A 26613-nucleotide genomic window follows, 5' to 3' on the forward strand; every position below is an offset into this window, starting at 1 on the left:
TGTGACTGCCCGGCAAGGCGCCCGCGGGCTCCGAGGCCCCGCAGCCGGGGCAGCGCCCGCCCCTTCGCCTCCCGCAGCCTCCCAGGCCGCGCCGCTTCCTGTGGTGGCCCTGCCGCCCCTCCTCCGCCCTGGTCACCCAGCAGGCACCGACGGAGCTCCAGACAGCGAACGGCGCCTGGCAACGTGCTAGGCAACCCTCGGACACCCTCCTTTAGAGCCCCGCCGCGGGAGAGCCCGCCCACAGGGTCGCGGAGCCTCAGGCGGCCGTGACGCGTTTGCGGGGCGGCCGTTAACGGTCGTGGCGCCGGACTACAGGCCCCAGCGGGCCGCGCGCGGGCGCGGCGGCCATGGCGGCGGCCGAGGCTGCGCCCGACTACGAGGCGGCGGAGGTGTACACTCGCGCCTTCCGCGTGGGCGCCCTGGGCCGCGGCTGGCGGCGGCACCTGGGGCCGCCGGACCTCTCGCTGGCAGGGGAGGCGGCGGCCGACGCGGAGGCGGCCGTGGCGGCCGAGCTGGGCTGCGCGGCGGAGACGGCGGCGGAGCTGCGGGCCGTGTGCAGGTGGGAGCGGGGAGAGCGGCCCGCGGAGCCCCGCTGAGAGCACGGGGTCCTGCCGGAGCCGCGCGGCGGCGTGCGGGCCGGGGCCCGCGGGCGGCTGCCTCACGGTGCTCCGGCCGAGGCGCGGCTGGAACCACCGGCTCTCACCCGCGGGGATTTGGCACGAAGGGTCGGGCCTCGCTCGGTGCCTGCACCGCCCCGGGCCAGGGACAGTGGGTGCTGCCGCTGAGATGCTGCACCACTTCAAGCCAGGCGAGGGGTTACCCGGGCAAAAGCACTTCTGAACAGTCCTTTCCCGCCTGTCCCGCCTGGGTTTTTTCTCTCACGGCTAAATATGAAGCAGAGAAGGAAAACGTTTTGTTTCTGCAGGGTGTTGTTCCACTGGTGGAGGAAGCTTTATGTTATGGCCTTGAACTCATGAACAAACAGTTAAGCACTTAACAAGTAAAGTAAATACTTAGCAACATATTGCTCACTAGGGAAAACCTAAAGAATCTGCATGTGTCCATGGTTTTAGAAGACCCCAGTTGCAAAATGAAAGGCATATGCTGTTTGGAGAATGAGGCCTAGGCGTCATTTAGATGATTTCTGGTGACTGACAAAATTAATTAACTGTTGAGCTTGTCTGAGTCCTTTGCTGTTTTTGTCAGGGCTGGTGGTGAAGTCAAAGCTGTCCAAGTGCTTTTTTGTGCCGGGGAGAGTGCTGTTTGCCCACACAGCCTAGGTTGCACTAGGGCTGGGAAAGAACAAACATTCACTTATTTTGTAGTTGTAACTTCGTTCATATTTGTAGACCAGTGAATTGCAAAGTAATGTTGAAAGAGGAAGGGAACCATATGGGGGTCAAAGCAGCAGGCTCTAACATACTAAATCTGGAAGGCTTTCAGGTCACATGAGTAGTGGGAATCGTCTCCTGTAGACAAAGGCCTGATTTCAGGCAGTAATTCCTGCAGAAGGCATCACGGTTGATTATTTGTCTGTAGCTCAGCAGTAAGGAAGGCATAGCAGAGTTCTTTTGATATCTGTATAGCTTTGTGCAGGTTCTGTCCTTCAGTTTTTGCTTTCTCAAAGGTGAAGAAGTATTTATGAGCTATTTCAAATGCAAAATGGAGATTGTTCATTTTCATGTTCTGAATAGAATGAACATAGTCTCCAAAGTGATGCAGAAGACAGAATTCTGTGAATGTAGGTAGAACTGCACTATATATTGAGCTCTTGGCTTCTCCTTCAGTGCTCTGTGTGCAAGATACAGTGTTGTTCATGAGCACGTCCTTCTAAATGTTTTCAGAGTTATGCCCCAGATTACAGGGATAATATGACAGCAAAAACATAAGCAACATTATTTGAGAGAAACTGGAGTTGATTTGATAACTGTTGTTTGTTTAAATGGTGATGGTGTCTCCAAGGAAGGAGAAAAATGGGTAGGAACATTTGTTGCTTTAGTAAAAGGCAAGGAACAAACAGAGAATAGGAGCTGAGGACCACAGAGTTCGATGCCTGAGCCAAAATATACTTGTGTGAGTGCTGTGTGCAATGGTGAGAGCTTAGTAAGCCATTCAGAAATCCAGATTTGTGGGGGCATTTTTGATCAGTAGGAAATCAGCACTTACTGAGTTATGTCTTGCCTTGCCAACAAAGGAGAAATTTGTCAGGCATTCTTGCTTTTCGTAATGCTAGCTTACCTCAAACAACGCTTTATGTCAGCTGTCATAGTTCTGGTAACTAGGATAATTTTTTGCCATTACTAGGCTTGGTGAATATAGAGGCTGATGTTAATATGAAAAACAGTTCATGTATTCTCACGTAGCAGCAACTATGGGAATTATTCTTTAAGCTTTCCCAGGGCAGATGTAGTCTCTGGTTGCTCCTATGCAGTGGCTTATTTTCTGCAGTGATCCTTTTGCTGGAGCCTGTCACTAATTTCACTTGAATTCCAAGCTGTTTTTCTATGCTTTGTTTATTTTTCCCTTCATTCGTTCTGCTGCTGCTTCTTTCAGCTTTCTTCAGTCTATGACTGCCACATTTCGACTGCTGTCTGTGTTTACTGGCGTCACAGAGCAGTGCTGTGTGTTTGCCTCTGAGTGTACTATGGAAAGTGGTGCTGTGTAGGGAAGAGGTTTGCAAAAGAAGAAAGGAGCAGTCAGTCTATGCAGGCGAGAGAACAGATCATCCAGCAGCTGCCTGTTGGCTTTGCAGGAGAATGAAGATAAATCTATGCATCCTGGTGTGACCTTTCCCCTGTGCAGGCTGGAAATCCCAGTCGCTAATCCCCATGTGCTTTTGCTTTTAAATTAAATAGTCCTAGCCTCTTGAGTCTGCCCTTGATGGTGGCCAACCTCAAATCGCTACCTCTGAACACTTTCACTTGCCTGCTCTCAGCTGTTTGTATTTCTCCCTTGAGAAGAGCTGAAAACACTGGACTGCACCAAGATGTGTTCTATGGTGTCTTGGTGTCACATTTATTATTGGTATAAATGTATTTTTCTAGGTGCTGAAGTGAACACATCTTGAATGTAAAACTAGATTTTTCTGACTGTCAACTATTTATAGGGAACTTCTGGCAAGTTAAGGAGGTTTTCTCTAGGTAGAAGAGAGATGGGAAGATGTAGATAGTCCTCCTATATCTATTCTTAAAATAGTAATAGGTTAAGACAACCTTTCATGGACTCAGGATGAAGTTTTTAAATATTAATGGTTAAATCTTTTTCTAGACTATAGTGACATAGTGTATAAGTATTCTTGATGATCTACAGTCTTCTGGTGAGGAGAAATGGCATAATGTTTAAATGCTGTTTAATTCTTTGTGCGTCTCAGTGTAGTGTTGTTGATGGTTGGTGAGAGGTTTTTTTTCTGCAAACAGAATACAGGAAAAAAGAATCCCATCGTCACTTACTTGGATTTTACTCAGTAAGAATGCTTTGCATACTGCTGAAGTTGTATGCAGACAATCATTATAGAGATCACTTGGGTTTTCATCAGATTTTAAACAGGTGTAAGGTTTACACCTTAGCCAGGAGATTACATCAGTAGTTCTCTTAAATAACCACGGTGTTGAGAGGGTAAAGTTTTAAGGTTTGTTCAAATGCCTTAGTGGTGAGCAAAGAGGTTTACCTTGGGATTCATTATTGGTGTCTTCAGTGATTGAGATGTGGTAAGTTATGTTACCCTCTTGCCTTCAGAGTGATTTGTTGTGTGCATGTAGAACAGGCTAAGACTTGAGTCAATGTGAATTTTACATAAGTAAAGGGAGGTGAGGCTTACAGGTGCATTATTCCACTTCAGCCCTAATTCACCTTCTTGGTTTATTAGAAGGGGTAGGTGTTAATATCTCTAGGGACGTGTTATAAAGCTGCATTAAGCTAGCATTAGCGTCTTAACGTATTAGTATTTAGCGTCTTGTAGTATTAGTGTCTCAAAGGTGATGAAAGTACTGCCCTTAAAATATATGCTATGTAAAGGGGCATATAAACACTGTATCATCTTCCTATGAAAATATCAGGCAAAATAGTAAAGCATCTTCTAATTTTTGCAACTGAGAAAGCTCACTATGCTGTCAGAATGTTTTGAGGAAAGTAAAATCATGGTTAGTAAAGTTTTCACTGATAGACTACTTCCATAGACTTGCCTTTGGCCTTTTTTTTTCTAGCCACCTTAAAATATCTTGCCTGGGGATATGAATTTCATATAACACTTGTTGTTCCTTGTCGTTCTCCTACAGTTCATATCAGCATGCATTAAACAGTATGGCCAGTGTTTCCCTCTCTACCATAACTGAGTGTACTGAGTGTATTTGTCTTGCATGCGGGGAGTGTTCTGTGTGGGGACACAGTGTGATCCCATGCTTGTAGCTGTCAGGAGTGAGGTGTGCCTGGTGCAGACTTTGTATTGCCTGCACTTTCATCTGTTAGGTGTATGACATTGACTACTTAATCTTAATTTCTTGAGGGATTAGCATATACTTTCCATTTGTAAAGCCTGATTTTCTCAGGACCATGGACCACATATTAGTGATGTGGTTTGGCTGGCTGAAGTGAAGTTATGCAGGAGGAGCTCCAGCATGGCCTCTGTAAAAAGGCCATATAGCAAGGCTTTTCAAGGCTTCAGTGCATGTGATACAATGACATAGGTAATTAATTTTTATACTGATTCAAAATACTGAAAAAGGTGCTCTGTGTGTAGTAATCCTTTAGAAACTGAGGTTTCTGACTTTTCAGGAGTGAGAAATGGCAGTATCTGGGCTTACAAGGGTCCACAGAACTTGTTGGATTCAGTGGCAGTTTCTGTTTCTACTGGTTACCTTTCTGACCTGCAACGAAAAAGGGGAAGCAGCTTACATGCCAGCTATTTTACACCATGTCTGCTTGGAGCTCCTTTCTGGGGAACGTTAAGTTTTTCTTCCTGCAGCAGGTGATTAGTGGGTATGGTGTGAATACCACAGCCAAAGATCCCTGGCTGTGGGAGGGAAAGAAAACACAAGTGGTGTTGGTGAGATCTGACATCATATGTATGCGTAGAAGGGAAATGTGAAACTGTCACCTTTGATGCAAGATGAAACTTCACAGTAGTAGGTAATATACATTTTCAAATCCTGCAGATAACCTATGTGGTGTCTAAAGAGCAAAATACGCAGTAATTTCTTCAAAATGGCAGGTCTTCAAGTGATATGGGGCTTTTTGGTGAATGTAGTCACTGGTCCGTGTGCAGGAAGATGTAGATAAATAGTCTGTTCATGCTGGTAGCATGTCAGTTCCACAGAAGGGTCAATTGTCAGTTGCTTTGACTGTCAGTGGCTATACATTAGTTTATTAGGTAGACTGTTCATAATACTAATCTAGCCTGAAGGGAGAACAACCCCATCTGAAAGGCTAATGTTTGCTCTGTGTTTTTCAAAGTGCTGTTCTACTCCTTTAAGTTAAATTACTACACACAGCAGTGGTTCAGTCTGCACTTGATAAAGACTCACGCAGTTGTCTCTGCATCCACTTCAGCAAGTGGGAATCTAAGGGTAAGGTTGATTCTGTTTCCAAGAGGTTGTAACTAGTTGCTGCGTAGTTTCTTTTTAAAGTGGTGCTCCTGAAGGAATCCCCTTTTGTCAAAGGAACCATTTTCTGTTTGAGATGAAACCTGTAAGGAAGGAAGGTTAAAACTCTGTGTATTGCCGGATGGTAAGAAACTAACTAAACAATAGTAAATTCATATTATCTTCAGTACAGGGTGACTTTATTGGGTCATCAGAACTAGACCATCTGCCCCAAACCAAAATCTTTTACCTGACTTTGCTTATTGTTAGCTGCTACCAGTTGATTACAGATTTCTGTTTCTCAGTTACTGTGTATAGCTCTGCACTTCCACTTTAATGGCTTATTCATTACTGCAGTGATAGTATTACCTAGCTTATGATTGTTGACATGGGGAATATCATAAAATTATAGTGAAAAATAATATGATCAAATAATAAATTATATTGGAAATAAATGGTACACTCAAAAAATTTTTCCTGGACTTCACCAATGGTTTGTTTGTCCCATAAAGGGATGGGTTTGCACAAGAGTTTGCTGGGATTCAAACTGCAACTTAAGGAGTGATATAAGCCCTGCCTTTATATAGTCTGCAAACAGTAGGGAGACTAAAGAGGTCAAGTTTGATTCAAAGCAGAGGATACTTCTCTGTTTTAAATAATATTTTATCAGGCTGTTTGTGGAGTTGGATAAAATTCTTTTGTGATGAATACAAAAAATATTACCATATTTGAATCAGCATTATTCTGTATGTTTCTAAAAAGGTAATTGATACTATTTTAGTGTCTTGTCTGAAGCCTCTGGATGGATCATTTAGTCTGTTTGTGGAATGGTGTTGGGGAACCTTATCTTACAGAACTGTGGCAAGGAAGCAGATATGGTACCCCAAAAAATTCATTTTTTGTGGCATGTTTATGAGAAATTCCATAATCATTTATGTTATGAAAACCTAATGCTTGTATGATTAGTTTAAATCATTGCTGCAGCCAAAAGCAGTTCCAGTTTTCCTTCTCACATCCTGCAATGGTTTGCACTGCAGCAGAAAACTGTGGTTAGCTATATTTTGGATTCTGTGCAAACACAAGAAGGGTGAGGGTGAAAAGGGTTTGAGGATGGAAGGAAGGATACAAGGAAGAGTGGACTTATCACTTCAGACAGAAGTGTTGTCTTATTCCCACTGGAAGAAATGTGGCATAATTTAATGCCTTAATACAGCAATGACAGCTTGCGTAAATGTGGTGGCTTGCCCATGTTTGTACCTGAGAGTGAGTCTTACCCTATAGGTTGAGGTTGATGATTCCTTTTGGTTGGATCTATCTCTCCATATATCATCAGAAAATCAGAGTATGTGGATGAGATTTGAAAAAGTCAATTGACATTTTTAATTTATAAAAAGTATTGGATGCATATATTGAACAGGGCTTGCTAAACTTCTCTAGGCATCTGTAGTCCCTTAAGCAGAAGGCAAAATGAAGATAAAATTTACCAAATCTCTGTGAAAGCCAGATATAAACTCTAGGAGTCTGTGTCTTTTGGTTCTTTATCTTAACAACCATACTGCCTTTTTGCCCTGATTTAGGTTGCAAAAGCTATGTCTTGTTTGTTCACATTTTGGTGTCTTTGGTCCTTTTAAGAATCACTTAACTGATTTGTGTAATGAAGTAAGTCTGAAAAAATGTATAATAATTATTTTCTTTGTTCTAGCATTGGCGTGTTAATGTCTTCAGATAAAGAAGAGGACCCAGATGTTATTCCTGAAGATAGCAGTCTGCTAACTCTTCAGTACGTCGTTATGGTGCACTCACAGCACCCTGAACCGGAGTGGGGAGGGAGGTGCGAAGCAAGCACAAAGCTGTGGCTAGCTTCTTGTTCTCTTTCTAGGCAATGGCGTACTTTCTGAATCAGTGTCCAGAAATGTTCATAATGCAGAAACATCAGCTTATGATGCAATTGGTAATTGGTGGGAGCCTTCTGCTTGAGTGTTATTAGGAATTTATTATTCAGATATGCAGAATATTTGATTTTTCTTATTGGAAGGACTTAAGATTTCTGGACCTAGGTACTTCTGCTTTAGCACCTGAATTTGGAGTGTGCAGGGGACTTCTCATAGTCATGTGCAGGAGGTTTCTCTGAAGCCTTGTGAAATAAATCTGTAGCTCTTACCTCTGGTAACCCACAGTCACTCTGTAATGGCCAAAGTACAAGTACTGAAGTTGTAGCCAGGTACCTCTCTATCTGAATCCATGCAAACAACCTGTTATTGGCACATAAGGCAAAAGAAAAACACAAGCTGAAGTCTACAAGCTGACCTGTTTGCTATCAGATTTTGTGGGAATTCAGAGACAAGAGTGTTTTAAGTTGATCTGTCATACTAAGCCATGAATCCCGCTCTTTGAAAGCTGTACTGTAGTAGCTTATGTTGTTTATAAATATACCTAGAGATTCTGCATGAAAGTTACTGAATGAAATTTTTTCCTGTGTTCCTGCCCTTCAGAATTAGAAAAAAGGCATTAGAGAAGAGAGAAGAAACAATTATTGTGGATCGGGCTTGCAGACAAGAAACTCTTGCCTATGAGATGGTAAGTTGCATGTCATCTTGCGACAATTCCGCACAAGCAGAATTCAACTTCTGTTTTGTTTTCTCATTGCTGTGAATCTCTGTACACTATAAACGTTTACAGATATGAGTTTGCAGGTAATGATTACAGACATTTTGTAAAGATAGAACATAAACCTCTGCTCTTGTGGTCTGTTAGTACTGAATATGGTAAGGAGGAATTACAGCTTATTAACACTGTATGACTGCTTCTATTTTGTTGCTACTAAAGCATTGTGTAGGGGATCAAGTGTACTGAGCATTATGTGAACTTATTGTAGAGCTAGACAGAATGAATAATGTTTTTGCTTCTGGAGTCCTGTATTAGAATCTGAGCTTTAATGTACAAATGATTGTGATCTAGTTTCTGTAGGGCTGAAAGAGGAAGACAGTAGGACCGTGGTGGCAGTAACTTTCTAATTCTGAGCTTTGTAGCACAAGTTTCTCAGTCATTCTGTTGGGAACCAGGAGTGTAGTGATCAGCTCCTCAAAAGCTATCTTGGAGTTCTTTTAACTATTATTAGTACCTCTTTTTTAAAGATTTCTTCACAACCATCAAAGTCCTAAAAAGGAAAACTTCTCAAACTTCACAGTGCTGGAGTCCATGGCTTGAACAAGCAAGCTCTGAACTACCGTACAAATTAGGGTTGAAGGTGTAATGAGGAAGGAGCCTCACTTGTGATTATTAAACAATTTTTTCCCCTTAAATTTTCTGGTATGTCATGAGTGATCTTGTTTCAGCTGTCCAGAGATAGGCACATGATCTAAATATCATGCATCAGCTGAGATATAATGACTTTGTTGGGCTCTTAGCACAGGGCATGCATCTGAGAAAATATTTGCAATAAAAGTCTTCGTAAAGGGTTTTAATGAACGGTGTCTTATCCCTGTTTCTGAAGAATGAGCACACGGTCAGTTACTGCATCCTTTAAACAAGCTATGGTAACTGGTTTGTGTGTCAGAGCTGGTTGTGAACACGGTATCCTAGAACAGGAGGAGCACAATAAGAAACGAGAAAAAGAGAGATGCAAGGACAGAGCACAAGTATCTCTGAACTGAAGTTTCATAGCATACATACTCCTGTTATTAAATCTGAAGAACACTTCATGCTGGTGGGAAGTATTTGTGCTGTCAGTATTCTCTCTTGATTTGTTGAAGAAGGAGGGAAATGACTGCCACAGGAAGGTGCCCTCCCTCATACTCACTGCTGGGCTATGTCTTAAACACAAAGTAGAGTGTAAACATGGAAATGCTTTCACTTTTTTTCGAAAACATGGTGGTGTGGCAAGGGCGGTGCTGGATTTTTGGTTTGGATTTTGAAGATCTTGAGACCTCCAGCTATGTCAAATTTCCCTTATAAGAGACGGTGTTGCACCAATTTTTATTTTGAGATACTTTTTCCTGTGGCTAGCTTCTAGGTCAGTCTTTCTCAAGCTGGGAGGTGCAATCCCCTTTTACATGTGAAAGCATTTTAAAAGTGTTCCAGAGCATTAAATGGTGGAAGTTGGTAGCAGCTGGGTTCCATGGGGGTGGAGTGGCAGCAGGCGCTAAGTCCTTTATGCAGGCCCCTTCAGTAGCTGAGGAGTAGCCAGCTGTCTCGTAATTGCTGGAAGTATCTCAGCTTCTCCATAGCTGAGGAATGAAGGAAAATGATTGAAATCAGTAATTACAGCAGCTTCTCACCTTTCCATCTTGGAGGGAGTAGGCTTTTATCAATTCAGAAGACTACACAGTCAAAAATGAGTTGCAATTAGAACAGTGTTTCTCAGACTTTTATCCAGGGGCTTTGATACATAAGTGATTGCTAATATAATATATGTATCTTTATTTTTCCAGGAGTCCCATGCAATTGGAAAGAGGCCAGACAATCCAACAGATCAGGTTGAGGAGGGAGAACTACTTTTAACTCTGAACATCTTTTATCCTGTCATATTTCAGAAGGTTGGTTGCATTCTGATCCCTCCTCAGGTAAAATCTTGCATTCCCAAGCAGTTAAAGTCAGTGAATTCACTGAGGGAATGTGGTAAACCCTTAAACTGTGTTAACTTCTTAAGGCTTTTTCTGGCTTTCATTCTGTCAGTGGTTTACAGAAGGTAATCTTTACAATAATTACTCAGCAGTTAATTGATTTCACAGAAAGCTCAAAATCTGAGACTAAATACATGAAAACTACAGTACTTTTCCTAGATTTGGGATTAGTGACCTCAGACTTTCTGTGTTTCCTGCACTTTCCTGTGGGGAATGTGAATTTTGAGTTTCTGAATAAAACTAATAAATGGCAGCCTTAGGAGAGGCTGAGGCAAGATGCGAGATCTTGTACAGACAGGGAATGCACCATATGCTGCTGTTTATGATCTCAAGCTGTCAACTGAAGAGCAGTACTGATGCTGATAAGTGATTTTTGTTTGAAGCTTGTATACTTTTTTCTTCGTAGCATAAAGATCACAAACCCTACCAGACAGTACTTGTACTGGGCAGCCAGAAGCTCACCGAGCTGAGAGACTCAATTTCGTGTGTCAGTGACCTCCAGATAGGTGGTGAGTTCAGCAGTCAGCCAGATCAAGCACCAGAGCACATCAGCAAGGTAAAGCCTTCTATTTGGAGAGCCCTGTATGTGTAGGAGCTTTAAAAACATACAGGGAAGAAGGAGGCAGAGTTTTGCTTCGTTGTGTTCAGCACTAGATCAGGCTGGATGGATTCTGCCTGGTTTGTGCCATGTCAAGAAAAACATCATTAATGTTACCACTAGAAAGTGGTATCACTGGCAGTGGATTCTTGCATAAATGTATCCCTGTTGACTGACTTTACTTTGATCTGTATTCTAAAACACCAGAGGTAATAGCTAAATGTAGATGATCCGTCTTTTGACTTACATGCTTTGGTGTTTGCAGCTGCGTGCTAATGAGAAGTAGGTATTAATATTATTTTGCTCTTGCACAATTGCCTTGTGGTCACTGGGGATGTGCAAAAGGGGTCAAAGAAAATGTACTCTATTTGAAAACACCAAAATGACATTATTTTGATAATATGTTACATATATATCCTATCACAGAATGGTTCAGGTTTGAAGGGACCTCTGGAGGTCACCTGGTCCGACTTCCTTGGTTAAGCAGGTTCACCTAGAGCAGGTTGCCCAGAACCATGTTTAGACAGCTTTTAGATGTCTCTGTGTCTCTGGGCAACCTGTGCCAGTGCTTCCTCACCCTCACGGGGAAAAATGCTTCCTGATGTTCAGAAGGAAGCTTTGTGTTTCAGTTTCTGCCCGTTGCCTCTGGTCCTGTCACCGGGCACCAGAGCCTGGCTCTGTTCTGTCCAGAGGTATTTGTCTATGTTAGTAAAATCCTCTCTGATCCTTCTCCAGACTGAAGAGTCCTGGTTCTCTCAGCCACTTATCCTAGGAGAGATGCCCTAGTGCCTTCACCTTCATGGCCCTTGAGGGACTCTCTCTCCAGTATATCTGTGTCTCTTCATACTGAGAAGCCCAGAACTGAACACAAGACTTCAGGTGTGGCCTCACAAGTGCTGAGTACAGGAAAAGGATCACCTCCCTCGACCTGCTGGCAATGCTTTGTGTAATGCTTCAGCAGGGAGATAGGACTAGATGATCTTTTGAGGTCCCTTCCAATCCCTAACATTCTGTGATTCTATGATTCTGTAATGGAGCCCAGGACACCATTACCCTTTTTTGCTGGAAGGGCACTGTGGTGACTTATGTTCAAGTTGGTGTCCACCAGGACCCCCAGGTCCTTTTCTACCAAGCTGCTTTCCAGCTGAGGGGCACCCAACATATATTGGTGTCTGGGGGTTCTCCTCCCCAGTTGCAGGACCTTGCATTTCTCCTTGTTGAACGTGATGGGGTTCCTGTCAGCCCATTTCTCCAGCCTGTCAGGATCCCTCTGGATGGCAGCTCACTCATCTGGAATATCAGCTACTCCTCCCAGTTTTGTGTAATCTGTAAACTTTCTGAGGGCACACTCTGCCTCAATATCCAGATTATTAATGGAGATCTTGAACAGGGCTGCGTCCTGTATTGAACCCTGAGGTACTCAGTTAGTTACTGGCCTCGAACTAGACTTTGTTCCACTATCAACCTTGGGCGCCAGCTGTTCTGCCAGTATTATAGATTAATAGTATGATGTATCAGCAATATAGTATAAATAAAATAATATATCATACACAATCTGCAAGAAACCAGAGCACATTGTATATTTATAAATATAATAGTAAAAGACAGCACTTTATTCTTTAAGGAGACAGAAAGACATCCCAGGTACTAGTCTTTTCATTTATGTAAAGTAAGTGGAAGAGTCTTTCTACTAGTGTCAAGTAAAGCACTAGCTGGTTAGTTCTGAGACTCTCCTCCTGGGCATGCGGAGGAGTCATGTGGGGCCGTCATGGTGTCAGCAGGGCTGAGGTTTAGGCTTCCTCACATCAATAATTTCCCCAAGGTAAGTGCATGCCACTATGCCTAGCCTCTCAGCAGGAGCTGTTAATGAGTAGAGTGCATTCATTACATTTGTTTGTTTTCCTCAAGCATGATTGTGAATTTACAGCTTGCATTGAAGTGTAGGCTCAGTGTGTGGTAAGTCTTCACAATAAAATTTGCATGTTGCTTTAGCAAACAGGTAATTAGCAATTGGTGGGATAGGATTTTCTTCCTTTTAGTCTAGGAAGGAAGTGGCACCATGACCTGCCAGAGGTATGTTAGCTTTTTCCAAATAAAGGAAAAAATTTCGAAGTAATTTAAAGATCTTGGAGACTGATTTAAATCAGAATGATACTCTTGAGATCCTGCAGGAAAGAGACTGTGTAAGTAAGTTAGCTGTTGATGCCAGCTTTCACTTCTCTTCACAGGCTGAGTGAGAGGATCACGTTGCTTTTCTCCTTGGTTAAGTAAACAAGTGTAGATTGTCAGTTGATGTAGAGAGACATTTTGGATTTTTTTTTTTTTTTGTGTTTAAATAGGCCTAACTTCTCTTTCATTCCTTCTACTTTTGAGAGTTGTGGTGTTATTCTTTGCCTTTTCTTCATTGGGCAGTGATTAATGGGATGAAATTTAACAGGTCCAAATGCTGAATTCTGCACCTGGGACAGAGGAATGCTGGGCTCAAGTACAGACTGGGAGAGGAGTGGCTAGAGAGCAGCCCTGCAGAAAGGCACCTGGGTGTGCTGGTTGACATTAAACTGGGTGTGAGTCATCAGTGTGTGTGAGCAGCCAGGAGGGCAAACCCCATCCTGGGGTGTGTCAAACACATCCAGCCAGAAAAGGGGATCATCCCTCTGTATTGGCGCAGCCCCACCTTGAGTGCTGCATGCAGTTCTGGGTCCCACAATTAAAGAAGAATGGGAAGATCCTCAGATGCATGCAGAGGAGGGCAACAAAGCTGCTGAGAGGGCTAGAAGGAATGTCCTGTGAGGAGTGGCTAACAACTTTAGATTTGTCTGCTTTGGAGAAAAGAAGGCTGAGGGGCAACCTCCTTGCCTTCAGAAGCTTCCTGAGGAGGGGAAACGGAGAGGGAGGTGCTGAACTCTTCTCCCTGCGATCCGGTGATAGGATATGTGGGAATGGTTCAAAGCTGCACCAATGAAGTTTTATACTGAACATTAGGAACCATTTATTTACCAAGATGGTCAAACACTGTAACAGGCCTCCTAGAGAGGCGTTTGATGCTTCAAGCCTGTCAGTGCTTAAGATGTATTTGGAAAATGCTTTTAATAACATGCTTTAACTTTTGGTCAGCTCTGAACTTGTCAGGCAGCTGGAGGTCCCCTCCAACTGAAATATTTTATTCCGTTCTGTGCCTTTTTTTTTTTGTTTGCCCTTTTTTTTATTTTTTGTTTGTTTGTTTTCATAAACACCTCAGTCAAACCAGCATCAGGGATATTTAAAAGAACTGGGCAATATTGAAGTATTTTTGTTCCACAGATACAGATATGCTTAACAAGGATTCTGGATCTTTTACGTTCTAACTGCTACTATTGGGATTCCTTGAAGAAACATGATAGGGCATCATCCCTCCTTGCACACTTAAAGGTAGTATAAAGTCTGTTAGGAAGGCATATCTGAGTCATACCTCTGGCCAGCATTAATCGGGAAAGACCAGACTCAAATTACCAAGAAGTTTGTAACAGTGGCTCCCTTGTCCTTCTGTTCACTGTGACAGACAGCTGTTTTCTGAAGTTTAGACCAGGCTAACTCAGAACTGCTGTGGTCCACAAAAATGGGTAGGGAGTTGCCAGAGCATGTCAGTATTTACACTTGGTGGTTGGAGAGCCAGGGACGGTAACAGTTAACAGAACTGAAACAAATTGTCTGAAGGCAAAACACATTTCTACAGCTGTGCCTTTGTGCAGGTGATCTCCAGTCTTGAATCCCATGTCTGGCCCCAATGGCTGCATTTCCCGTCTTTTGACACCTTTCAGTTAATAGCTCAAATAGACCTCTGGGCACAAATAAATATTCCTTTGCTGTTAATAAGAGACACAAGACTGGTCTGGGGATTCAGAGTGCCTAGTCGTCCACAGGTTTCTGGTTTGATTCTTATTTAGTCTGCTTATGCCTCTGTGCTCAGCTTGTAAAATAATTGATGTTCACTTCTTGTCTTCCGCTGTTTCTCTGCCCTTTTTTTTTTTTTCCACTCTAAGTTTTTGCAGGTCATAGGTTGCCTCCTGACAGGCTTGTAAAAAGTTATCAGGATTCTGTGATTAAATAAGCAGTGAGCAACTCCCAAGTTACACAGAATCACAGAATGATAGGGATTGGAAGGGACCTCAAAAGATCATCCAGCCCAATCCCCCTGCCAGAGTAGGAACACCTAGATGAGGTTACACAGGAATGTGTCCAGGTGGGTTTTGAATGTCTCCAGAGAAGGAGACTCTACAACCCCCCTGGGCAGCCTGTTCCAGTGTCTGTCACCCTCACTGAGAACAAGTTTCTTCTCAAATTTAAGTGGAACCTCCTGTGTTCCGGTTTATACCCATTACCTCTTGTCCTATCATTGGTTGTCACCAAGAAGAGCCTGGCTCCATCCTCCTGACACTCATGCTTTATATATTTGTAAACATGAATAAGGTCACCCCTCAGTCTCCTTTTCTCCAAGCTAAAGAGCCCCAGCTCCCTCAGCCTTTCCTCATAAGGGAGATGTTCCGCTCCCCAAATCATCTTCGTTGTCCTGTGCTGGACTCTCTCCAGCAGTTCCCTGTCCTTCTTGAACTGAGGGGTCCAGAACTGGACACAATATTCCATGTGCAGTCTCACCAGGGCGGAGTAGAGGGGCAGGAGAACCTCTCTTGACCTACTAGCCACTCCCCTTCTAATACACCCCAGGATGCCATTGGCCTTCCTGGCCACAAGGGCACAGTGTTGGCACATGCTCATCCTGTTGTCCACCAGGACCCAGGTCCTTTTCCCCTACACTGCTCTCTAACAGGTCATTCTCTAACTTGTACTGGAACCGGGGGTTGTTCCTGCCCAGATGTAAAACTCTACACTTGCCCTTGTTGTATTTCATTAATATGCAGTTGGAGTGAGCCTGTCACCATCTTAATCATGGAAAGGAACCAAACTCCTTGAGGTTGCCTTCCCCAGTCATTACCTTCTAAGCTGCCTGCACATCTATCTGTTGATGAATAAATTTAACCTTTACTTGTCTGAGAGATGGCACACAGTGTAATTAGAGGTGTACAGGTTGGGACCGCTTCGCTGTAATGAAACTGTGTCAATGTATATTGGAGACATACTTTATCAAAATGCTTTTAAGGCCCATGAATGAAGGAAGGATTCCTTGCAGTTTTCTACATACTTGAAGAAAGTACAAGGTTGAAATAGATTTTGTACAATGCCTGAATGCCAGTGTATAACTGCAAATGAAGGTTTCTTTTTTTCTGGAAGGTGATGAAACACTGAATTTTTTCAAGGTACAACTGAAAATCTGGAAAAAACTGTGTGCTGTAACTTACAGGTCAACTGTATGTGTATACAGTGTATCTTAGCATCATTTGTATGTGGTGTAGCTGTGCACAGTTGCATGTGTAGCATATGCAGAATGGCTCCCCAGGCAGCAGTCAGTACTGCAGTGTTCCACTCTGAAGTGGTTTGAAAGGGTTTAGTCCGTGTCGCTCAGCCTCTCGCTTCCCCAGCCCAGGACAGACATGCATGTTAGCTGTGTCGCTCTTACAACAAAGGTGATTTGTTTGTTTTTGCTATTATTTTTCTTCAGCAAAATGTAATATAGTACCTAGATTATGTGTTTCGTTGCTGCTTGTGAGTCCCTGCTTCAATGTCCACTGCAGAAGCCTGGCTCCTGCTTCCTGTAGCTGTTTCTTAAGCCCTGTACATGTGTGGTGATCAGTTTGATAATGTGCACCACCGTCTGGCGTTGGTCTGTAGGGGGTTATAGCACAAACCAAACCAGAACTCTCTTATATGCCAGAAAGAACCTGGAAGAGCACAATTTAAGTTAAAAAAGTTAAATGGATAAAGAAGCACAAGCTTCCCTGGTCATTTCTCTGCTGAAGCTGGTTGTTTATATATGGCTGTTTTGACAGCAAAAACAGAAGATGGAGATGATGGGAAGCAGATGTATGCCTTAGCTAAACAATTACCCCTGTCTTAGATGTTAAATGATGTTTTGTTGTGGTTTAACCTCAGTTAGCAACCACAGTAGCTGCTTGCTCACTCCCCGTTCCCTCACCCCCAAGTAGGGGAGAGAATTGAGAGGGAAGGGAGAAACTTGTGGATTGAGATAAAAATAGTTTAATAAAATAACAAAATAAAAATAATATACTACTACTAATATGTATAAAATCAAATATAAAATCAGACAACAGCTAAGATAACAGTAAGCTCTTACATTCTCTTCATTCCAACTCAAAAACACCGGAAAGTTACTTGAAGAAAACCATTAATTCTATTCCAAGGTGCTACCTTATTGTTCTCAAACTAAATCCAAACAACTGTGCTAAGAAAAATATGTCTCTTAATTTTTAGTTTTAGGAGAAAATGGCTCTATGAATGTTGTTGTGCAAGCAGTCTGGATAGATAAACAAAATGATACTTAATTGTGCAAGGTATTTTCCTGTTCTTATTTGTTTTGTTCCTTCAGAGAGAGATGCTTTTTGTGGATGGATGTGATTTTACCTAAATAGTTCTGTAGTCCTGCTTCAGAATTTGTTAGTGTGAGAGAAGCTTATGGGTTAGATCAGCTTCTTGAGATGATGGGGAATTTGATGACTTTTGCACTGATGAGTGCCATATGAGCGCTGTAAGTTGTTGATTATTTTGGATGGAGAAAACTGGTACACATGGCCTATCTACGTGTAACAAACTTCATAATAACAGGGAATTTTGAAATATGCTAGATTTTTCTTCTGAACCCCTAGAAGTGGGGTGATTGGACCTTCCAAAATAGTATGTATGTCTTTTCTACACAGATGTGTCCAGGGACTGCTCCCATGTGGCTGTTGTGTATGTGTGTGTAGGGGACAGGACCGCAATAATTCTGTGTAATTTCAGCAAAAAGTATCTAGTGGTATGTCCTGGCCAGGGGTACTGGGTCTGTCCGGGATGGAGTGAACTTTCCTTACAGCAGCCCATGTAGTGCGCACTTTGGGGTTTTGGCTACACAGGGTTGATAACACCCAGTGTTCTGGCTGTTGCTGAACAGTGCTTGCACAGCCTCGAGGTTGTCTCTGCAGGTCCCCTCAAGGCCAGTGGGCTGCGGGTGGGCAAGAGATGGGGAGGGAACGTAACATGGGCAGCTGACCCAAGCTGACCATGTCCCATGTCATGCGACGTTGTGCTCAGCAATAAGAGCTGGAGGAAAGGAGTAGGGGACCATTCATGGTTAAGCCACTTGTCTTCCAGAGCAACCACTATGCATGCTGAGGCCTGCTTCCCAGGAAGTGGTTGGACATTGCCTGCTGATGGCAAATAGAGAATAAATCTCCTTCTTTTGCTTTACTTTTGCATGTGGCCTGTGCTTTTTTCATTAAACTGCCTTTACTTCAACCAGTGAGCTTGTCCATGTTATTTTCTTTCCCCATCCTGTTAGAGGGCAACTGGATGGGGGGTCTGGCACCCAGCCAGTGTCAACCCCGTATGTCTTGTAGATTTTTAAAAAAGTATTATCAAGTCAGTACTGTGCAGTTGCTTAATTTGTGCGATTTGTACAATGACGCTTCTGTTCTTGTTCTGTGTTTTTATATAAATCCATAACTGTATGATGTGGATAGTAATAAGAGACGAGCACTAAAGTGTCCTGTAAAGGCTTGAGAATTGTGTCAGCAGAGCAACTGCATAGCTGGCAGTCGTGTAAGCCTTGTTGTCACATCAGTATCTAAAAACAGTGCAAAGCTTTCCTTAGAAACTTGTAGAATGAGGTCTCCTAATATAATTTACATATGTAAAGTGCTTGGTTTTTGACACGTTATTGATTAAGGTGTTTAAGCTCTCATAACACTAATGCAAACTTACTTCTCTTTCTTTCTCAGGATCTCTACAAATCTGCTTTCTTTTATTTTGAAGGCATCTTTTATAATGATAGAAGATACCCAGAGTGCAGAGATCTGAGCAGGTACAGTATTTGCAGACATTGACTAAGGAAAACCTTAAGGGACAGGAAATTTATTGCATTTTGTTTAAGGCTGGAATGTCTTGTGTGTGAAGCTAGAATGGACTTTTCATCCTATATTTTCATGTTGAATTGATTTTTACATAGGGGTTTAAATTTTCTTGGTCTACTTAATCCTTCTGCTTACTTCCCTTCAGAAAGGGGAATTAATCAGTTTTTTTTCTTCACAAATCTTGTTTTGCTCTGTTGGGATGGGGTGTCTGTGGAAGGTGACAGATGCCAGTCTGTACTGGCTGTTTAAGTGCCCTCTGTAGTTGTGATGACCAGCAAAAGACTTGCCTGTGAGGTAGAAGATGGGTCAGAAAGACAACAAGCTCAGCTGTGTGAAAGTCAGTTTTTCTGCTCAGTCTTGAAAACATACTGAATGCCTTAATGGTAACGTCAACGAGGGGACTGTGTGACTGCTGGGAAATCTGAGATGACATTGCCAAGAGTCTCAGGTATCTCTTGTTTGGAACTATAGCTCATGCTGGTTGAACACAAGTCCTATCCATTTAAGCTGTACATAGTAGTTTATTGTAAGGAAGTGTGGGCTTGCTGATGCTCTAGTGAGGTTTAGGGAATCAAGATGATAAAATGGGTGGTATGGAAGAGCTGTGAGTTTGGACCCTTGTTATTCTGGACATGGTGTGACTTTGGATAAATTAATTTAATTTTGCTCCTTATCTTTCTGTCCATGAGCCGCAACAATCTTCATGGAAGAGCCTGTGACAACATACTCAGTTTGTAGAAGTAAAATGCCTTGTATGTAGGAGTGTGCTGAAATGCCAAGAAATAATTGCAACAGTGGCCAGTGCCCTTCTGGTGCTAAATTTTGGAAATGTAGCTGTGCACTTGTCAGCTTCGTGTTTTTTCTTGGCACAAACAACAAAAAAAGCTTTTTAATACTTTAAAGTGAGTTATTGACCAAGACAGCAAAAATGACCTGCTGGTGACTTGAATTATTGGAATGCTTGGGAAGTGCTATGTTGCAAACAACCAGACCTGGTCATCGGGAGCATACACTCTGACTAGAACTCCTGGAGAAGTTACCTGGTGGGGATTTAAAGGCAGGTATTCCACAGGAAGTGTGCACAGTTCTGTGAGGTTGTGGTATTGCTGTGAAATTACCATAAATTACTATAAAATATTGTAAGCTCTTTTGATTTCCATCTTTTTAACTGTATCCCAGTGAGATTTTTGCATGTTCCCCAGGGCCTTCGTTTTCTGTACATTCACAGTTTATAGCATTGGTATTCTGATGACGTTTCTGTTTTCAGAACAGTTATTGAGTGGTCACAATCTCATGATAGAGGCTATGGAAATCTTCAGTCTGTTAAAATGGAGGATTACACATTTAATGATTTGTCTCTCAAAATTGGCTTTCCATACCTTTTCTGCCACCAAGGGAATTGTGAGCACATCATTATAATCACAGATATAAGGTGAGTAATCCCCCTTGCATGTTTGGTTTTGAGTAATTTGTCTGCATTAAAAGACTTCTTTCTAAGTAGCATGGCATGGCTGGTATGGGAGGAATGGGACTCGTGATGGAAAGCCCTTTCTATGCAGAGCTAGCATGTGGCAGATTTACATACTGATTGTGGAGCATCAGGGAGCAGAAAGCTGTTAATGTCTCTGGCTGGAGTCAGTTGGACATGTTAGTTTAGACTTGGTGCTAAGGGGTGGGAACTGAAAAGGGAACAGAGCAGTGGAAATAGTGGGCTGAGGTGGATAGGCCAAGGAGAGAAGGAAGAGGTGACAGTGGCTATGAGGTGGGAACCACATCAACAGTAGTATCACAGAATCACAGAATGTTAGGGATTGGAAGGGACCTCAAAAGATCATCCAGTCCAGTCCCCCTGCCAGAGTAGGAACACTTAGATGAGGTTACACAGGAATGTGTCCAGGTGGGTTTTGAATGTCTCCAGAGTAGGAGACTCCACAACCTCCCTGGGCAGCCTGTTCCAGTGTTCTGGAAGATGTTTCTCACTGAGAAGATGTTTCTTCTCAAATTTAAGTGGAACCTCTTGTGTTCCAGTTTGAACCCATTGCCCCTTGCCCTACCGTTGGTTGTCACTGAGAAGAGCCTGGCTCCATCCTCCTGACACTCATGCTTTATGTATTTGTAAACATGAATAAGGTCACCCCTCAGTCTCCTTTTCTGCAAGCTAAAGAGACCCAGCTCCCTCAGCCTTTCCTCATAAGGGAGATGTTCCACTCCCCAAATCATCTTCGTTGTCCTGTGCTGGACTCTCTCCAGCAGTTCCCTGTCCTGGAACTGAGTGGTCCAGAACTGGACACAATATTCCATGTGCAATCTCACCAGAGCAGAGTAGAGGGGCAGGAGAACCTCGACCTACTAACCACTCCCCTTCTAATACACCCCAGGGTGCCATTGGCCTTCCTGGCCACAAGGGCACAGTGCTGGCTCATGGTCATCCTGCTGTCCACCAGGACCCCCAGGTCCCTTTCCCCTGCGCTGCTCTCTAATAAGTCATTCCCCAATTTATACTGGAACCTTGGGTTGTTCCTACCCAGATGCAAGATTCTACACTTGCCCTTGTTATATTTCATTAAATTTTTCCCCACCCAACTCTCCAGCCTGTCCAGGTCTCACTGGATGGCAGCACAGCCTTCTGGCATGTCAGCCACTCCTCCCAGCTTGGTGTCATCAGCAAACTTGCTGGCAGTGCACTCTATTCCCTCGTCCAAATCACTAATGAATATATTGAATAATATATTCAGTACTGACCCTTGAGGCACTCCACTAGATACAGGCCTCCAACTAGACTCTGCCCTGTTGACCATGACTCACTGGCTCCTTTCCTTCAGCCAGTTCACAGTCCACCTCACTACGTGATCCTCCAGACCGCACTCCCTCAGTTTAGCTGTGAGGATGCTGTGGGAGACTGCATCAAAGGCTTTACTGAAGTCAAGGTAGACCACATCCACTGCTCTGCCATCACCTATCCACCTTGTTATGTCCTCATAAAAGTCAATGACGTTGGTCAAGCACAACTTCTCCTTGGTGAAGCCATGTTGACTGCCCTAATGACCTTCTTATCCTTGATATGCCTTGAGATGGCACCAAGGATAAGTTGTTCCATGACCTTTCCAGGGATGGAGGTGAGGCTGACCTGTCTATAGTTACCCGGGTCCTCCTTCTTGCCCTTTTTGAAGACTGGAGTGACATTTGCTTTCCTCCAGTCCTCAGGCACCTCTCCTATTCTCCAAGACTTTGCAAAGATGATGGAGAGTGGTCCAGCAATGACCTCAGCCAGCTCCCTCAGCATCTGCGGATCCATCCCATTCAGACTCACGGATTTATGGATGTCCAGATTGCCTCGGTTGATGCGGACTGGGTTAGGGAGCAATTAGGCAAACTCTTCCATTGTCCTGCCTTCCTCTGGGGTCTCAGGGGTACAGGGCTCCTCAGGACAGCTTCCGGCAGAGTAGACAGAGACAAAGAAGGCGTTCAGTAACTCTGCCTTCTCTGTATCTTCTATCACCAGAGCACCCACCCCATTCATGAGTGGGCCTGCATTGCCTCTAGTGTTAGTTAGTGCATAACGGGTAAAGAGAGCACTCCTCTGATTGTCTGCTGTGTGTGACAGATTATTTTCAGTTCCCAGAAGCCTGATTTACCTAAGCATTGTTAGTAAATGGTGCCTCCCAAGAGAAATACAACCCAATGAAGGGCATAGATGTTGCAAGTAGGAGATCTCAGGGTTATAGGCGTCTGAACATTCACCTTGTGATGTTTTTGCCTGTTAGACTATAAAGGAGATAAAAGCTTTGAAAAGATCATCTAAAGTAGATGGTCTGAAGAAACCTGAATTATTAAAGAAACTGGATTTACTCCTGACCATAAAATTCACGGGCAGTGCAACTAGCTGTCTATATCCAGGTCTTCATCAGTGTTAAAAAATGCTAAGCAGAAGTCTAATCAGCTTACACAGGAATTTAAATAATGCTTTATCTTCAGTGTCCGTGCTTATGTTCAGATGAATTCCCATGTGGCTGCATCTTTATTGTATTTCATGTACCTGTTTATTTCCCTCAAGGCTCATTCATCATGATGACTGCCTGGACAAGAACCTTTATCCCGTGCTAATTAAGAAACACTGGTTATGTACCAGAAAATGCTTTGTGTGCAAAATGTATACAGCCAGGTACGCTACACTCTCAATCCTTCTAAGTTGTCTTCTTAAATAAGTCTTTCTACGTATTGCTACTAACTTAAAAAGAAGAAAAAGAAATCAAAGCTCTGTATGTATTTGATAAGAAGAGTGAATATTCCTCATGCAAGTGTTCTCAGATCTTACTCTCCAGGCAGTTGTTCTCTCCCTACCCAGGAAAAGGCCTCCAATACATAGCGTTCATTTGGAGATGGTGATTTGAAGGATTGAAAGAACTGAAATGATAACGAGGTTAATTATTTGGCTCAGGTGCTTTTGTATACATAGAGCTCAGCTCTCAATAAATCACTTTTTAAAATCTTACTTTTGGGGGATAGTGCTGCATTTTTTCCCATGACCAGATATATGAATCAAATTTGTTTGCCCCAAGTCACGTAGAGCTTTAATTAAATCTAGCAGGTAAGCAGAAGAAAGTATGGATCTGTCCGAGTTTAAGTTAAAATCTAGAGATTTTTAAAAGGCATGTAGTTTTCCTCACAGGTAAAATCCTGGCCTCTACCTGAAACCTCTGTGCTGTGCAGCTGTACTTGAAGGAATGTTTTGTGATGCACAGATTTTCCACCATTAAGAGAGCAGAATGTGAATTCAGTGCTGTTTATACACTCTAGTGCTATTTACTTAGACATGGGAAAGCCTTTCAATAGAGGCAGAAGAAATGTCTCTAAAGGAGTTCTACAGACTAAGCTAGTCTCCCTGATTTTATAGGTATGAGTGATTTATTCACAAAAACATCTGATGCCCTTTTTCCCCCCAGGGCAGCTTCTACTCTCAACCTCAGTTTGATGCAGCAGCTGTGTCCTTGTTATCTTGCTACTTTGGCCTTAGACTTCCCTGGCATCAGGCAAACAGCCAATTCCCCTCATGACGGGAGCCCATCCCAGTGTTCCTAGCAGAGCCCCCAGGTTGCCTTCACAAGTGGCTGTAATCTGCGGAGCGTTTGGCCATAAGGGGAGGTGGAGCCAAAGGGTCAATATGGGGGAAAGATGGGATGGGGTGGGCATTACCAGAGGTGATGTAAATGCATTAAATTAAAACCAGGATTAAGCACTAAGCTTAAGTGGGGAGATGCTAAACCATGGTTAGCAGAGCTGCTTTGACTGGCTGTCCTGCATGTTCTAATCTGTGCAGATAGCATCTTTAATCACTAGAGGCCTTGAGCTGTCATGGTCTCTGAGTGCTACCATAAATTAATTGCTTGGTGTCACAGCACGCCCTCCTTGTACTGGCAGCTGTGTTCATGTTAACTTCAGTGCTTACTGGAGTGTGCAGCAATCCTCTCCTTGTCTTGCCTGCATTATCCAGGCCCTTCTTTTAGACTTGTAAATGGATTTGGTTATTACTCGGACTAGTTTGGGTCAGTCACGTGTCTGCTCTGTATTACAGTTTCTTACCTTAAGGGGAAACAGATTTGTCTTTTATGACTTAAATGGCCATAGGGTGGACAGAAGATTCCTGGTTTGGTTTTGTTTTGTTTTCTTTGTTTGGGGTTATGGGGTCTTTTGTTTGGTTGGGGGTTTTTTGTTTGTTTGTTTTTGGTTAGGCACTGTGCCAGCTATGCAGGTTTGAGGTGTACCTCAGGAAATGCTGCTGTAGCAGTATATAATAGTAGCTGGAATTGACACTGGGTGTGGATTTTGGAAAAGAGCTGTGTGCCTGGGGCGGGAGATAGGCAATATGGGTAGTACCTGGTCAGTATAACATTATTACTGATGTTTATTTCTGCCATCCCCAACTCTGAGTAGAATGTTGAGGTGCATGTCACAAATGTGTTGGACTCATACGGAAAACGCTTGTGTTTTATAACCTGCAGGTGGGTAACCAACGAAGACAGTCTGGCACCAGAGGATCCTTGTTTCTTCTGTGACGTTTGTTTTCGGATGCTCCATTATGATGCAGAAGGCAATAAACTGGGGGACTTTCTTGCATATCCTTATGTGGATCCTGGGATTTTCAACTGAAACTGGCATGAGGCAGCATGACTTCAGTGAACTACAGTGGTGAATCTGGTTGTTCTGGCAGTTAAAACCACCAAACAGTTTAAGTTTTGAGCACACTGCTGGGTTTGGGGTTAGGCTTTTAATCCTTCCCCCTGAGGTGGAAAGAGTCCCTTGCACTTGAAGACTTTCCGGTGTGCTTTTCTGAGTAAGTGTGATTTTAAAAGATAGGTTAGCACGGAAAAATAAGCTCAGACCATGTGCTTTATTTTAATAAATTACATTTTTCATACATTTTTACAACAATACAGTACTTGGGAGACTATAGGCTCTAAAATACATGGATGTTTAAAGAGAGAGTACCTTGCAAAAGCAGCCGTGATTTTGAGAAGTTCTGTGCACCCAAGGCTCTGTTAACCTCAAAGGATGAGAATGTGGTCTTTGGGCATCTTACCTTGAAAACTTTGGCAGTTCTCTCTGAACAAGAGTGCCTAGGCCTGAATTTGTGGGGAGGAGGAGAGGAAGCTATTTGTTCTGGGAGGGGACCTCATAGTACTTCTTAAATTCTGAGGTCTTCCCTGCCAACAGGGGGCTGCTCGGGTGTGTGAGCTACTGCTGTCTTTGTGTTCTGACTCAGAAGACTGATTCCTTGAAGAGTACACTGCATTTCACCGATCACTGAGTTGTGGCCTACCTTTCAAATAACTTCATTAACTGTTTACCGTGCGTGCACTTGTAAGTGTTCATAAAGCTTGGTTTTTTTTGGTGTAATTCTGTTATTGTAAGTATTATTGTTTTTTATTAAAACATGACCGATTTATACTTGTGGGTGTGGTGTTAAACTGAAACTCTGCTTGGTAAGAGAGAATATACTTACCTAATGCCTTGCTTTTTAAAGTCATCTGGAATTCAGGGGATTTTAGTGGAGGTCTTTGCTGTTTAGGGGTCACAGGGGAGTAATTTAGGGTTCTGCTTATGGCAGAACAATGTTTAGATTTCTCAAAGAGAAGTGTGACTTAAAAGAGTTCAGTGTCAGGTTCACTCTGTTATTTACTGCAAGCTTGAAATACGCCAAGCCGAATGCTGCTGACCTTCTGTCGAGGGTTTAGATTGCAGGGTGACAATAAGACCCTGGCAGATGTATTGTTAACCCCCTCTTCCCCCCCCACTTCCCCATTTTTGCCCCTCCCTCTCCCCCCTTCCCACTAAGGACAGGCGATCGGGAGGGAAAGGACAGAGAGAAGAGAGTTGGAAAAAATTAAAGATGTTTTACTAATGCTACTAATAAGAATAGAGAAAATAATACAAAATATACAAAACCAATCTTGAAAGTCTCAGCAACTGCAGAGCCGGCACCCAAAGTCCTGGATAGGACTCTGCAGCCAATCGGAGCTGGATTCAGTCTGTCACTAGGCCTCAGTTTGCAGGGACGACTAGCAAGGTCCTCTCCTAATGTCGGCCATAAGCAAAAGGGAAAAAAGGGACGAGATCCTCGTGATCTCCCACTTTTATATGAAGTATTCACGTGAATGGAATGTTATACACAGTTGGTCAGTTTCTTGGTCACTTGTTTCTCGTCGCCCCTCTCGCGAGATGTCCATCTGTGCTTATCAATAAGTTTCCATTCCATTGTTAGGTTTACCAAAAGATGTGTCTGGTTCTCCAGGAAAATGCAGCTAATATGAAGGCTTTAGCTG

The 26613-nt window shown here is 43.1% G+C and overlaps 1 protein-coding gene across 6 annotated transcripts; it reads left to right on the plus strand.

The window, feature by feature from the left end:
- On the plus strand, nt 1-25738 carry SNAPC3 (small nuclear RNA activating complex polypeptide 3). Of its 6 annotated transcripts, none has more exons than XM_065046169.1 (10): nt 1-559; nt 7279-7407; nt 8069-8153; nt 10007-10111; nt 10605-10754; nt 14097-14204; nt 18662-18744; nt 20061-20225; nt 22848-22955; nt 24793-25738. In XM_065046169.1, the coding sequence occupies exons 1-10, from the start codon at nt 348-350 to the stop codon at nt 24938-24940; spliced, it is 1293 nt and encodes a 430-aa protein (XP_064902241.1). In that variant the 5' UTR covers nt 1-347; the 3' UTR covers nt 24941-25738. The 6 variants fall into 6 exon arrangements, with proteins under 6 accessions (XP_064902241.1, XP_064902243.1, XP_064902244.1 ...); XM_065046171.1 differs by having other exon boundaries at nt 11-559; nt 7279-7356; XM_065046174.1 differs by lacking the exon at nt 1-559 and adding an exon at nt 613-5561.
- The last annotated feature ends 875 nt before the right edge of the window (nt 25739-26613 follow it).

Source organism: Columba livia, chromosome Z (genome assembly GCF_036013475.1).
Source record: "Columba livia isolate bColLiv1 breed racing homer chromosome Z, bColLiv1.pat.W.v2, whole genome shotgun sequence".
Classification (NCBI taxonomy): Eukaryota; Metazoa; Chordata; class Aves; order Columbiformes; family Columbidae; genus Columba; species Columba livia.